This window comes from Patagioenas fasciata, chromosome 1 (assembly GCF_037038585.1).
Source record: "Patagioenas fasciata isolate bPatFas1 chromosome 1, bPatFas1.hap1, whole genome shotgun sequence".
Lineage (NCBI taxonomy): Eukaryota > Metazoa > Chordata > Aves > Columbiformes > Columbidae > Patagioenas > Patagioenas fasciata.
The window spans coordinates 161402848-161418233 of NC_092520.1; the positions used below are offsets into that span (position 1 = coordinate 161402848).

At 42.0% G+C, this 15386-nt stretch overlaps 2 protein-coding genes across 2 annotated transcripts in view; both read right to left on the reverse strand.

Moving 5' to 3' along the window:
* Window positions 1-614: 614 nt before the first annotated feature.
* PHLDA1 (pleckstrin homology like domain family A member 1) lies at window positions 615-11385 on the reverse strand. Its single transcript, XM_065835902.2, has 3 exons — window positions 11368-11385; window positions 4553-5451; window positions 615-4308 (listed from the first exon to the last, which is right to left on the reverse strand). Exons 1-2 carry the CDS (start codon window positions 11383-11385, stop codon window positions 4558-4560), a joined length of 912 nt encoding a protein of 303 aa, XP_065691974.1. The 3' UTR covers window positions 615-4308; window positions 4553-4557.
* A 940-nt stretch (window positions 11386-12325) lies between these two features.
* Window positions 12326-15386, reverse strand: part of NAP1L1 (nucleosome assembly protein 1 like 1) — a 38385-nt gene continuing 35324 nt past the window's right edge. The window contains exons 14-15 of the mRNA XM_065838007.2: window positions 14847-14897; window positions 12326-13051 (exon numbers count right to left, since the gene is read on the reverse strand). Of these exons, the coding sequence (XP_065694079.1) occupies window positions 13016-13051; window positions 14847-14897 (87 nt within the window). The 3' untranslated portion in view covers window positions 12326-13015. The remainder of the gene's footprint in view (window positions 13052-14846; window positions 14898-15386) is intronic.

Below are 15386 nucleotides of genomic sequence, written 5' to 3' on the forward strand. Positions count from 1 at the left end.
GTACAAATATACCTCAGGGCATTTCAAGGCATCCAAACGGCTGAAGTTCTGTAGAGACCCAAAGCGGTAGAAGTCATCACACATTCTTCTTGTCGTACCTCATTTGTTTTCCCACAAAGCTAGAAGAGAATGGGTTGGAGGATATGCCAAAGGGTGGGGGTGTTCTTTCTGGACTACTTACAGTTTACTTGACATTCAATCACAGTGCTTCAAATACATGAAAGAAAAAGAGATACAAGGCACATTTAATGCTTCATTTTCGATTCCTAATGTCACACCATTCACAGGTAAAGATTATAAGCCTGAAATCTGTGTCCCAAATATATATTCTATGTGTACTGTGAGACCAGGCTGAGTATTACTGAAATTTGTAGGACTCTGTGTGGTTGCTCACACATCACACACAGCAAGAAGCAAAACTGAGGACTCTGAGCCCCATAATTGTGCTACATGTAAAGATTACACAGAGCATCTAAGGGAGTCTTTCCTTTGGAAGGGATCTACATGTTCCTCTTAGGCCCTTAAACTGAGCTTCAGACATTGCAAAAGCTTTGTTCAGGCTTTAATCATAACAGATAACCCACCAAACAACCATTCCTCCAAAATACTGAGCGCTCTTTCAATAGATACCTCTTTATTTGAAATGGAATGCATCTTGAAAAATATGAAAAATAAATCACATCTCTCAGAAATCATTTATGAGTCATATTTACACACATATTTTTTGTGATGACGCTGATACTTCTGCTCACAACAGGATATGCTAGAAAACATTTGGTATATCACTGCAGCTATAATTTAGAAGCTGGCATTTGCATATCATGAACCTTAAAAAAGAGGAAATACTTCGGGATGTCACAGAGAAAACATCCACTTGATCTTCCTTTTCCTCCAATTTTCTCAGTCACCACAGCTTGAATTTTCTTGCTGAGTCTGCCTCTTGATCACTTTTTTTTTAAAATTAAGATATGTATTATTTTTTACCTCTTTAGGAAATGACTGTCCACAATTTTCTTAACTATACCAAGCATTTGCCTGTGTGTGTTTTATTGGAATTTTTCTTATTCTCTAATTAATTTATTTCAGCCATATGCTGTCATGGTTTTGGCTTTTTAATTTTTTTTTAAATTATTTTAATTTTTGTAAGGGGAAAGACAGCACAACTTTTCTTTCAAAGCTCCAATAAGATGGAGCACAATCTGCTGGACCTACTTTCATAGCCATTGCTTACCAGACAGTATTTAACCAAGTAGCTCCAATAAAGATTATACAGTAGTACAGGAACAAACCAAAAAAAGCCCAGAACTGCCTCATTTATAACATCAAACGATTTCTTGGTCTAAAATTACTATTGGTAAAAATAAAATAAAATTAAAAAATCAGGGAATTCAGAGCGTGAGAAAGTTGTCGGATTGTCCACATCAGACAATTCAGCCTTATTTATACTGACATGGCATGAGCCACACGGTCTGATTGTCCCCAGGGGACCCCAGCCAATTTGTTCCCATTTGGTTTCCAGGAGACCGTCCCAGAGGCAACCGGGGGAGGTTTGATCCTTACACCCACCCCACCAGCTCAGGCTGCAGGCACAGGGACAACTCAAGGTGGATTTTGTGACGTGACCATCTCTCACGCTAAGAGTTTGGCTTGACACCAATGTTTCTAAAAAGGTGACGCAGCACGCAATGACAACTGGCAAAAGTTTGTTTAAATGTATCTGTCCAAATGGTTTTGAGAGCATCCTTCAGGCCAACTTAAAACGAGAAACATGAGGTGAAAGTGGAACATTGACCTTGAACTGGTGAAGAAGAACAACAAATTCAAGTGAAAGCTGTTTCTTCAAACCTTAATGTCAATTATATTACTAAATTTGTCATCTTTCATTTTCAAAGCACAAATACTTCCAGAAGAGCAGCAAAAAATAAAAAAAAAAATTAGCTTCAGGCTAGATCCATAGACTTTTGTGGCATTCAGGGGCTTGCATCCACTGAGGGCAGGAATATCTGCCTCTCCTCGAGAAATACGTGTGTCTCTGATCACACAGGAATTAATTTTCATCAATTACATTTATCTTTCAGTAGGCTAAAACGTATTTTAGTAGGTGAGATATCAGCGATACATCTGTATATCTGAAAAGGTGGATTAGTTACTCAGTAAACTGTAATTAATGACTCTAAAGAGAGGAGCCAAATTACAAATTACAGTCTATTTTGTGAGTCTTTGACTAGCTCATTAGAGAATCCCCTTGCAGCTCTAACATCCAAGCATTAGCGGAATGATAATGGCAGATATACAGAGATGTGGAAATTGGCTATTATGATTGCCAAGACAGCGAATCTAATCCTAGAAGATGCAGGCCACCTTCGATTTTGATTAGTCTCAAAGTAATAACTTCGTTAGGACAGCTGTAATCTACCATTCCAAGCCTGTCATGCAGCCTTGTCAAGGGCCAGATTGGAAAGAAAAGCTTGGGAGCACAGAGGACCAGTGAGGTCTGGGCTTTAATTCTGCACCATGATATGTTTTGCATGTCTAGTATGCAATCCCAAGACCTGGAGGCAAGGAACAAAAGAGGAGGCGTAAAAGAGATCTCGACTTATTCCTTACAGGACTAAGCTTAGCTTAGGGTGAAGAGGAAGAGACTGTCAAATACAGTAGCCAATTCTGAGATCTTCCTTTGAGTGTCACTTCAGTCTTTCACTTTAAACGCTTACAGAAACAGCTTGAATCAAGAATGCAGGGGCTTTCACAGTCAAGCTACACCTCAGTTAAGCGAACAGCAAAGTCCTGGATGTATGGCTAAAAAGATTTTTGTTTACATTCATGTCACTTGTAAAGGGGCCAAAAGCAACTCTCCTCATCATACTAGTTAAAATAAATAGCTCCTCAGCTGCAACTTTTCACCTTGAACCAGAGATAACGGGCCATATCGCTCAGTCCCGCTTACAACCGCCCCGCTTACTTCAAACCGGAGAACCGGAGCTGTAGCAGCACACAACCCAAAATGGTCCATCACCTGGAGGGCCCTGTCCTAGAAAGCACATTGGCCTGGCTCCTTCCGCTGTCGTGGGGCAACAGCTCCATCCTGCTCTCACCAGCATCCACAGCCAAACTCCCACTGACTTTTAAGAGGCAGAGGAAGACACACCAGCTGTGCAATTAGCCCTTTGTTTTCCAACTTCATGGCTTCGTCAACATTTTTCAAGGCGAGACTGCACATCCTTCCCAACATCTGACACTGCTAAACACCGAAATTAATCTAGTTTGTCTCAGCTAGAGAGCAACTTTCAGCTTACGAAAACTGTGACCAAAATAATCCCTTTGCATGCTAAGACGTAGATCAGACGTTTTTTAAACTAGGGGCTACTTTAATGCAAGACATTTAAAAATCTCCAACAAAATTTCAACAAAGGCCAAGAGCTCAGCCCATGTGAAAAACAACCGTGAAGAGGGAGCCCTGAACTCAAACACTAAGAAATGCTCCTAAGCGCAGCTCAGCTCTGGCTCTTCAGCCTAGGAGCAAGCACATCAAATGGGTAAGTGGAGTCCAAGTGCGACTCCTGCATCACAAAATAAGTTGGTCAGATTCCCTTCCACTCATACCTTAAAACAATGGTTTTTGATCTCAGAATAACAATCAGCATTACTTTTTGAACAACCAAGATTGCATAAGATTTTATCATCTTCCACCATGCGTATATTTAAAAAGCTAATAATTTAAAACCCAGAATGTATTTGATATTCTCGTTAAAGGGAAGAGTTTTTATATGCAGCATGGGCTTCAGTCAAATTCCAAACCACACATTACACTTTCCATATTAGCGTTATACAGTGTATTTCAGGTAAAAATGAAAAACTCCGTTGTCAACTCGCACATGGCTGAACTAACCAATTTTTTTTAGTTTCTTTAGGGGCTAATGTACACGCTGTTTTTTCTTTTGCTTGTTGTATACAGCCTACATTCAGAAATGTCTTGCAAACAAGCCTTTAAAAAACAAAAAACCTGAACAACCAACCCTAATAAATAAAATAAAATACATTAAAATAAAGTTACAGTACATCATGTCTCCTCGAAGTCTCATCACACCAAAGAATCCTTTCCAAGGTTCATAAATAATAGATTTGAAATGCTTCTCGGCACCGAGGGCGGCAAAGCAGCAGCAGCAGCTAGCTGGGGTTCAGGTTGTTGCACCGCTTGTCTCCAGTCTACCTGCATCTCCGGCGTCTGCCCAGTTTTTGACCAAACTGAAGTACGTCCGCAACGAACGCTCTCAGTCCCGCTTCCCCGAAGCGCTTCGTTAACTTAACCTGCAATAAGACAGCACAGCACAAAGGGCACCCGGTGAGTTGAAGCAGCGGTGCCCGGAGCGGGTTCTTCCCGCTGCTGCGGGGCCAGGGCCGGGTCCAGCCCGGGACACCCGCGGGGCCGGCGCCGGGCGGGGAGTGCGGCCCCGGGGCAGGGGCGGAACGGGCACCGCGGGCAGGAGCGGAGCGGGCCCCGGGAGCAGGGGCTGAGCCGGTGCCCGGGGCAAGAGCGGAGCGGCGGCCCTACCTGTGCTAGGCGGAGCTGGAGGCGCTGCGGAGGCGCGGGCCGTGGGGCTGCGCCAGGTGCTGCTGCTTCTGGCGGGTGGAGCGGACGGCGAGGATGGCTTGGCGGTTCTTGTACTGCACCATCTGCAGCGTGATCGCCGCGTTCCAGCCGTGCTCCTGCGCGCACCGAAAGTCGATCTCTTTCCCCTCGGCCATCACTACCGTGAAGTACACGTACTTGCCCTTCCGCTCCACGCAGTCCACCGTCTTCATGTTGGAGAAGTGAAGCTCCTTGATCTTGGCCGCCGGCTCGGCCGGCAGCGACGGCGGCTGCTGCTGCTGCTGCGGTGGCGGCGACTGCTGCTTGGGGGGGATGAGGAGCAGCCCCTCTTCGGTGAGGATGCAGCGCTTCTTCTTCCAGAGCTGCAGGAGCCCGTCGCTCCTCTTCTCCAGCACCCCCTCCTTCACCGCCTTACAGCCGCTCTCCAGCATCCTTCTCGCATGGGCCGGCGGGGCCAGGAGTCGCCGCCCGCAGGGGCTGGGGTCGGGGGGCAGCCGGCACCAGCCGATGACTCTCCGCCCCGCGCCGGCTCCGAGGCGGAGGGCCGGGAGCGCCCCGACCCGCAGGAAGCGGAGCGGCTGCCGCCCGTACCGCGGCGTGGCGGTCTGCGGCGGGCGCGCTGCCGGTGCGGGCGGTTGGGGCGGCGGATCCTTCCCTCCCCTCGGCTTTTGAAGGCGCCTCTCCCACCCCCGAGTGACACCCAGCGGAACGAACGGGCGGCTCCTCCCGCCGGCAGCGGGGAAGCCCGACGGCGCGGCCGCGGTGCGCAGCGGAGGGGAGCGGCTGCCCCTCCCGGCCCAGCCCGCCCCGCCGAACTGGGGGCTGCGCTCCCGGGGGCAGCTCCTCCTGCCCCGCCGCCCCTGCGCTCAGCGGCGGGCATCACCGCCTGCCCCCGGCATCCCGCCGCTCCGCCTAAAGCGCGATGGCAAAGACGGAGCAGGACGGTGCCGCGGGAAGGGTTTCACCGCTGTAGGTAACGACGAAAGGCGAATTCAGGGATTAAAGTGACGATTCAGACACTTGATAGCGCTCATTTGCTATTTCAGCAGTATTGATCGGAACAAATTTCCTCAGCCTTCCTCACCCGGGGAAAAACGGCAAAGGAGCCCCTTTTGTTTTTCATTCAAGGCCAATAAAACCGGTGCAATTTTCAGCAATACCCCGATACTTAAACGATCATCGCTCCATAAAATTAAGGAAAGAGACTGAAACACAGCCTAGGAGGGCAGCTTTATCCCTACACTTTTGCATTGCTCTCGGCTGTGCTGGGGAGAAGCAGCTTCTTCTTTACACATAAAACACATATTTACTCTCTGCAGCAGTTTGAGTAATGTGTAAGAAAGCAAGTATCTATATGGCTTCCAAAAGGAAACACTAGAGCCTTACTGCTTGGAAATTTGAAAAGTAGACTAGGAAAAAAAAAAAAAAAAAAAAAAACAATATCCCCAACTCACAAACAAAACCAAACTGGCAAAGACCTAAGAGCATTTTTCTTGTTATTTGGCTTTGTTGTCACACATTTGCTTACTGTTTGGATTCTCCCCTGAGGTTAGCTTTTGAATTCATTTACTCGAGTAGAAAACAAACAGTTTAATATTAACCTTAGGTCACTTTAAAGTCCTTTGATGTATTAGACCTAAATCAAAAGCCCACATAACTGAATGTGTCTGACAATGCCCATGTCAGCTGAATGCTGGAAGGTTCATACTATGGGTGAGAGCACTATTTTTCTAATGTGCATTTAACACAGCCATTTAAAAAAAAACACCACACCCCCCCCCTAAAAAAACCCACACACCTCACTGCAATCTTGGCAGCTGGGAAGCAGATTGCACTGGTCAGTGAGAGCACATTGAAAGAAAAAAAAAAATCAATTAATCAATGATAGGTTTTATGGAGTTTATCTCTGATAACATTTTAAAAAGTATTTCCTCTCATATTCTTTTCCTCTTAAAGTTCAGAGTTAATTTTGATAAATTATTGAGAGGTAAAAAATTTAGGTAACGATGGCAATTAAAATTATTTAGCTGTTTTACCTTTCCTGACATAACTGAAGACATTCAAATCAGTAGAGGCAACTTGCTAGTCACAAACTGAACAAAAAAAAAGATTTAATATCTTAAACATCCATTTATCTAAAGACTAATCCCTTCTGTGAAGTTAATATATATGCTATTAAGATACAGTTCATTCTCACAACCATCTCACACCTATTTATCAGGCATACATGCTAGTTTCCAAAACATCTGAACACCATTTGCCATTGTCCACTGCCATTTGAGCCTAAATTCCCCAGCACAAATATCTACATCTTCAGCTGCTGGTGCACATCCAAGGAGCCTCACACACGGCTTGAGGACTTAAGAGAATCTCCTGCCTCTTCACCCGATGTGTTTTGCATCTACATCTTCACTCCTGATTGTGTCACATGAGAAGAGACTTGATTTTGAAATCGTCAAACTAAAACAAACGAGTTAAAATGTATTCATGTATATCAAAATATATTAAAATATTGAATTAATGTAAGCCATAGGACATCGAACTAAACCTACAGAAGACTAATTTCTAGTCATTCACCTGTACAATCGTGGTTGCTGCTCCATTGGTGTCAGTGAATAACTATTTGATTCCAAGTAAATGCACTAACCAGTAGGATGGAAACCAGCCTGAGAGCCTGGAGTCACACACATTATTCTGTAAGAAGCATTTGAGAACTTTTATCCTCCTGAACACTGTACTGTAACAATTAAGAACATTAACAAAATCTATATATAATTTAATGTGAAATTTTTCACTTGCTCTCAATGCTAATAGTAATTAATAATTGATCAAAGGAAAAAAAAAAGGTGAGACTAGTGTGGAAGACCAAATATTTTCATCAAATATACAGGAGAAACTGACTAAATTCTAAATTTATTCTACTTCACCATTCCACGGCATAAACTTCTGTGAAGTGTTGAATGTCAGATTTTTAACCCAATTTTAAACATCGATAGACACGCTCTGCTAATGCTTTATTCCTGGTGAAATTCATCTCAGCATGTGATGACAAGTAAACATGCAAAGCATCCATTTAAACTTGTGCTCTGTAAAGCAAACAAATATTAACAGCTGTTTAAAATACACTACATTTGACCAAAACCACCAGATCAGGGAAAGCCTAGACTAGGGTAAGATGAAATGCTTAGAGTTTCATGGTAAAAGAATAAGATATTCCAATTTAGTTGTGCAGAATTTGCCAATAAAGGATAACAAACTTCATTCTCCTAGACTGGAGATCAAAACTGAACTGCCAGAAAAGTTTCTTCCATTAGCATTTTGAGAAAACACATTCAGCACCATTAAGCACACTACATATCCCACTGAGATTTTACTTCACTTCTCTTTAAATATGTATTTAAGCAACTACAATTATATTAAGTGTTCCATATCTGCTGCCTTTATTAAGGTTTCACTAAATACTGTGCAGATTCTGCATCTGTTCCTCCAGAAATATCTGATGTGCAGATGCCTCCTACTGTCGAACCTGAAATACTACAACCTGGAAAAAACAACTCTGATGAAGTCTCTACATCTTAAGTCCATTTATTCCTTACTGATTTTTTTCCTTTTCCATATTCAAAGTTGATACAGTTAACAGAAACATACGGTTGTTAAATACACTGGTCTCCTGTATCATGAGCTCCCTAACTTAAAGTTGTCAAAATTTTGTATGTGTAAGCTTAATTAAAAAGTAATTATAGTAAGGGTAATTAAACTATTCATTTTAAACCCTGAAATATTGTTTTGGGAAACCACCATGAAAGACTAAAAGGCCCATAATTTTACTAGTGTTCTCCTGGGTAATGAACCTGCAGACAGCAGCTTGACACCAGCTATCAACTATGAGTTTCAAAGGGATGCTAAACGTATCTTGAGTGACAACCCTTAAACATCATCATTTCTTCCATTACTGAGAAGTGGCTAAAACGAAAGCTTAAAAGGGAAACTTAAAGGACATATAAAATGGTCATTGCTGGACTGAAGGAAAAAAAAAATAACCAAGGACTGAGAAATATGTGACAGAGATGTGTTACAATACGTTATATTAGTCATTAGACAATAAGTGGTTCCTTCTTAAAGCATTTTGTTGATCTTTACCATCTGCCAGGAGTTTCACTGGAGCTTGCTGCTGACAGAACACTGAAGCACTGAGCATTGGGAGGCAGACTTTCACTTTTAAAAATCCATCTCACTAATACGTGTATATACTCCAGAGTACATCAGGCATAAATAGATGGAAGATTTACAATAACAAAATCAAAAGCATGGTCCATTGCCTTAGCATTCTCTATAACCCACAGCAGTACCAAATGAACTTTTATCTTTATCAATGATGAGGGGGTTGAGTGCAGCCTCAGTAAGTTTGCAGATGACACCAAGCTGTGTGGGAGTGTTGATCTGCTGGAGGGTAAGAAGGTCATAGAGAGGGATCTGGACCAGTTAGATAGTTGGGCTGAGGCCAGTTGTATGAGGTTTAACAAGGCCAAGTGCTGGGTCTTGCACTTGGGTCACAACAATCCCAGGCAGCACTACAGGCTCAGGGAAGAGTGGCTAGAAAGCTGCCTGGAGGAAAAGAACCTGTGGGTGTTAAAACAGCCAGCTGAACATGAGCCAGCAGTTTTTGGCCAACAGCATCCTGGCTTGTATCAGGAATAGTGTGGCCAGCACGACAAGGGAAGTGATCATCTTCCTCTACTCAGCACTGGTGAGGCCCCACCTCAAATCCTGTGTTCAGTTTTGGGCCCCTCACTACAAGACACTGAGGTGCTGGAGAGAGTTCACAGAAGGGCAACAAAGCTGGTGAAGGATCTGGAGCACAAGTCTGATGAGGAGCAGCTGAGGGAACTGGGGCTGTTTAGCCTGGAGAAAAGGAGGCTGAGGGGAGGCCTTATGGCTCTCTACACCTACCTAAAAGGAGGGTGTAGCACGGAGGGTGTTGGTCTCTTCTGCCAAGTAGCAAGCGATAGGACAAGGGAAACTGGCCTCAAGTTGCACCAGGGGAGGTTTAGATTGGTTATTAGGAAAAATTTCTTTGTGGAAAGTGTTGTCAGGCATTGGAACAGGTTGCCCAGGGAAGCGGTGGAGTCACCATCCCTGGGGGTATTTAAAGACATGCAGATGAGGTTCTTGGGGAGATGGTTTAGTTCCAGTGTTAGGTTAACAGCTGGACTTGATGATCTTGAGGGCCTCTTACAACCAAAATGATTCTATGATTCTACAAAGAAACTCAGGCTATTGGCATTGCAGCTGCTCCTGCCTGGCTTTTCCAAAGTCCCTTGCACATCAGAGATAGATGCCTTCCAAAACATTGAAGAGCACTGTCAATACTGCTGAAAGTGTAGAATTACCAAGATGCATCCCCACCCATCAAGCTCAAGCTTCAAGCGCCCTTCCCTCTCACCTAAAGTCTCACTTAATTCTCCCGCCTCTTTCCTCACCAACCCCCCATTTTTTCCTTAAGATAATTCTCCCTTCAATACAGCAATCAAAACTAGACAGAAGGTACCATTTACACCAACCTTAAACTCTGGTGCAGTACTTCAACAACTGACCAAGAAATCTTATTTCAGTGACACATTTTCCTAGACTGAACTTGTTAACAAGGTAATTTCTCTAATATTAAATGAGGAGTTTCTCTACAGCTCGTATAAATCCGTAAGTGAAAAGAATGAGTCACAAAACTCCAATCAATGTTGAATGTTTAATGTTCCTGCTACATACTGCCTTTCAGAATTGCTAAACAAGAGTGTTGATCACAAAACTACGTTGAGCACCAAAACAGTCTTTATTTAACTGATGTCATAAGAAATGGCACCACCATTTATATGATTATGTCCTTCCTTTTGCCGCAGTCTGGAGAGCACAAGAACTAGCAAGCCAACCTAGAGAGAAGCTTAGCAAAATCCACTGATGGAGACAAATTCATGGCTCTGGATCTTGCAGACTGCAGGTGAGCTTTGACATCTACCAACTCCTCTTTTCAAATATGGTAGCCCATTGTAGGGTATGAAGATATTAATGAAAAAGCAATCAAAACACAAACACAATTTCCTTAGAATAGCAACTTCTGAAATTCATTGGACAACTTTTAATGGAGCTTTCTCTTTTTAAGATACAGTTGCCAGATGCTGTTAGTAAAAGTGGGCTAGATCTAAGTAAGGACTTCAGATACTTTTCATGTCCTGAAGTATGAACCCCAAAGCCCCCCAACTGACTGCTCAAGCTCATAACATGTCACCAGTTTGATTTCTGCGTGTCCTGAAGTTCAAATTTAAACTTCATCCTGGAAAACATTCACAAAAGAGACAGAGTGATACACAAACACCTGACAAGGTCAGTGCTTCAAAGGATAAGCATTTTATGTCAGGATTTATGTCAGCACAAGCACACAACTGTATCTACTTTAAGACACAGCTACCAGACAATGTGATGATAACCTTTCATTACTGTGCTATGATGTATGGTTTACCTAAGAGCACAGCTTTGACTGTATTGTTTTATATACAACTATAGATAACAAGAGCTCCTTGCCCTTAAATCCATAAATATCTGGAGAGAAAGATGAAGCCTTCATTTCAGAATGAAGTGTGGTATTTAAATGTTCAAGGAATAAGGAAAAAACCAAACACAAACAAAACACACAGTTTAGTCAGAGCACACTAAGCCACCTTCCTCTAAGGGGGCATGAGGATTCTGAAGGGCACTTGGGATAAGCCATATTTTCTATTACTTACCCTCCAAGCAAGAGACATGTTGGACATTCTTCCACCAGCTCCATCCTCACATGGCTGTTGACTCCTGCTTGCCCTGCTCTTTTCAAACCTTTAACCCTCTATGGCTAAGTCAGTATATCAGTGGAAAAAAAGGTAGCTACTGTAGAAATAGATCCATGGCTAGGCTGGACCTTTTCATACTTCAAAAAGTTATCTGGGTACTTGCTTAAAAGACCAGAACTTCTACAGTTATGTGAAGGACAAGACTGCATAGAGTATAGCAGTACCTTAGTGACTGGGAAAACTCCAGTGGAAGACTTCAAGTTCATAGTTTCAAGCTGAGCACATTCAATCCACAACTCAGGAGCATAAGAAAGATCTACCCCATACGTATCAACTGACAATGAACATCCAATATGGAAGAAGTATGAACCAGAACATACAAGCATAAGCACAGTGAAAAGAATATTAGATGAGGAGAAACAAATTCCTTGGGGTTTATTTCCTCCTCTGCAGATGTTTGATACAGTGACTAGAATACAGCCAAGTTTTCTAGCACTTCCTTATGCTGCTGCACAGCAAATTTTGTTCAGGACAACCAAGCCCTATTTACAAGGACTGGAAATTCAAGGCACCTTTCTTGGCTCCACATTTCACACTAATAACCAGTGCTTCAGAGTCAGGTGCAGCAATACTGAAGTCCTTTACCAGATCTAGCCCCACTTCTAAAAACTTGTCTTCTCCAAAATGGCAGCAATGACCAATCACCAAAATTCTAGCTCAGATTCACAAGTATCACACTGCCAGTGGAAAGTATGGATCAAACTTCACAAACTATTTTCTTTGTTTCAAAATGCTGCGCAATTTACTTTTCAGTAACTCAACTTTTATTTCCAGTAAAAAGTGAACTGCAGCATGAAAGATATGCCTTACTAGTTCACACATGCAGATACACACATCATAATAAAACAAGACTAGCTTTTGAAAATACTAGGTTTTATTCACACCCCAGTGGTAAACAATAACCTTAATATGATGACTAGGTTTCTTTTGTAGATCACTATGTCACATAAAATACAAAACCCATAGCATAAACAAGCTGACAGTTATGAACGTTTAATGTGGTCTCATTGGAAATTAAACAAGTTATACTAGTCTTCTCAAGTAGTCAAATTCAAAATGCATCATCATCTCCTAGTTAGTACAAGTCACTGCCATTTCTATAACAAGGTAATGAAGGCACAGCTAGTGCAAGCAGACTTAAACCCATTCAGACTACTGGGCTGAAAAATACTTTGGTTGGTTCTTCAGGAGAGAGTTTTCTCTAAAGAAATATTGGTCTCAGTTAACAGTTCTGATAATCTTCACAGCTGCAGTCTAATAGCTACATGACAAAGACTTCACAAGAACCAAACTATGTAGCAATGAATTAACATTCATGCTTTAGGGGATTTACTGCATTCTACATATTGGCAGAAAATTATACTGTTAAAATGCTAGGTAGATTGAACCTACATTTTAAACTGGTTCTTATGTGTTTGATTTTTTTTTTTTTAACAAATTGGTTACTTATTTCTACCAAGATACAAAACATAAGGCTGTAAGTAACTAATAGTTGTGTTTAGGCTATTACAGTGCAGGTAATCCTCAAGGCCACATACACACTGCTTCACTGCTGCTTGCATTCTGCTGGGTTTTGATCCTTCTGTTGAGAAAAGAGGAAATATCAGTTTAAAGATAGTGTTTTGAAAGAACTATTAATATTGCTAAGCATGCTTTCTCAAGTTCCAGTATTCACGTTCTTCCATCATCTTTTCCCTTAAAGTAATTGCTTCGTATTAGTAACACTGCTGCCTTTGGATGTGGCAACAGCCACACTGCATTTATTTTGGCTTTGTTAGTGCATGGCTATTATCCAGAACAAAAAACAGTTCAGAATTAAGTGTGGTGGGATACTCTGAAAGACACTAAAACTGGAAAAAGGAGAAGGAAAGTTGCACACAGTAAAAAACCACCCAGCTCAGAAGTATCCATGCTTTCTGCAGTTTGAGGCAAAATAAACTTTGTGTGGTCAGCAACAAGGGCACAACCTTACTCCAGAAGCCCCTGTAGAGCAATGTAATGAAACACCAAATCATGGTACATTCCTAACACTCCGGAAATGTCTTTTGCAATAAAGTCCAGTTGTTAGAAAACCCTAACGTGGAAAATTTCTTCTGTTATACTGAAACAGACAAGCAACAATATCTCACAGAAATATGCAATTTAAGGAAAAGAATTTTTGGGGACAGAGTTGAGTTGCAAGTTTTACTCCACTATCTTGGTCTGAATAGCTGTTCTAGGAGTGCAGTGCTTTAATAAATTCAGCTGTCTTTCAGTCTGTGATCAGCTTACAACTATTTATTTTTGTGTCAATACACTATTGTACCACTACTGTCTCTAGCCCTTTGGCAGTTCTCTCCAAAACTGAGTGTACAGTCTTGCCCTTTCTCAGTTCTGTTTAGCCTCAAAAAGCAACCTGAAATAGTGGAAATAAGAAGTCCATCTTGGAGATTTTTAATTTTGATTCCAAAGTATTCTTGATAGGAAGCAATTTGAATACACTATAGCAGAGGAAACCTCACCAACAGGTTGTACATTTTGAAAAATAGTTCTGTACCCTACACATCTTTCTAGATACAACGCTAAGATTATGTGATTCTTTTAACAGTACTTTGTAGCTCAAACCATTCCTACTGAAAAATAATACTGCCTCTTCTGAAATCACAAGAGTATTTTGCAGCAGACATCTTTAGTTCACACAGACTCTCTCTTCATGACTGACACTTTCACCTACCACCATCAGATGCTTTCAGCTAGCTAAACATGTCTTTCCCTCAGCCAGGAAAAAAAAAGCTATGAATTGAGTGGCTCGCAATCAATCACTTTTCCCAACCTGACATGTGTCCTTCCCATGCAGTAAGAAAGCTGCCAGTTGTTCTTGGCTGTTCACATTTTAGTACTTGGCTGTAGATGCATTCCTGAACCTTGACTCCTGCTACCTCAAGCAATAAAAGGCTTGCTGTTATCTACCCTGAAACAGCCTCTGTTTTGTACTGTGCTGGGAAAATTTGTGCCAGTCAGCTTGTGACATGTTCCTAAAAACTGAACCTGGATTACTCAGTTCTCTGCATGTCCTTAGAACAATTATACAACATTTAAATCATTAGCAGCAACTTGCTGCATAACAAGTTTATAGAAAAGCAAGCCTGACTAAATTCAGTACTCAAAGCCAAGTTACTTTCACAAGATGATTCTTGGAGAAGGAACTCTAAAAAAGAGTTGCTCTACCAATACTAGTCTGTCAGAACTGGGACTAAAGCAGCCTCAGCCAAAACATACTCATCATATGAACTATTGAGTAAATACTAATACTAAAAAAGAAAGAAAAATATCAAGATTTACATTTTAAGTGTATATATGCATACACAAACTTCAAACATGCTTTTTTAATTCCTTACTTTTGGGTCATATTCAGGATCATGTTCTTCATCTGCCTCTTCTTCCCCCTCCTGAAAGAAAACATCCATTCAAATATCTCTAGTTTATCCACATGCAGCTTCCTGAGACATTTTCAAGAAAACTAAGATTATATTATACTCTTTAATACATTAATTACTTTAAGTTATGCAAAGTGTACTAGTTTGCCCTCCACAAAGCACATCATCTTTTGCCATCAGTTGCAACTTAATTTGCAAGATACCTTAGGGGTTGTCTTACAGTATCACAGTATGTTTGGGATTGGAAGGGACCTCAAAAGATCATCTAGTCCAATCCCCCTGCTGGAGCAGGAACGCCTAGGTGAGGTCGCACAGGAATGTGTCCAGGCGGGCTTTGAATGTCTCCAGGGAAGGAGACTCCACTACCTCCCTGGGTAGCCTGTTCCAGTGCTCTGTTACCCTCACTGAGAAGAAGTTCTTTCTCAAATTTAAGTGGAACCTCTTGTGTTCCAGCTTGATCCCATTGCCCCTTGTCCTATCATTGTTTGCCACCGAGAAGAG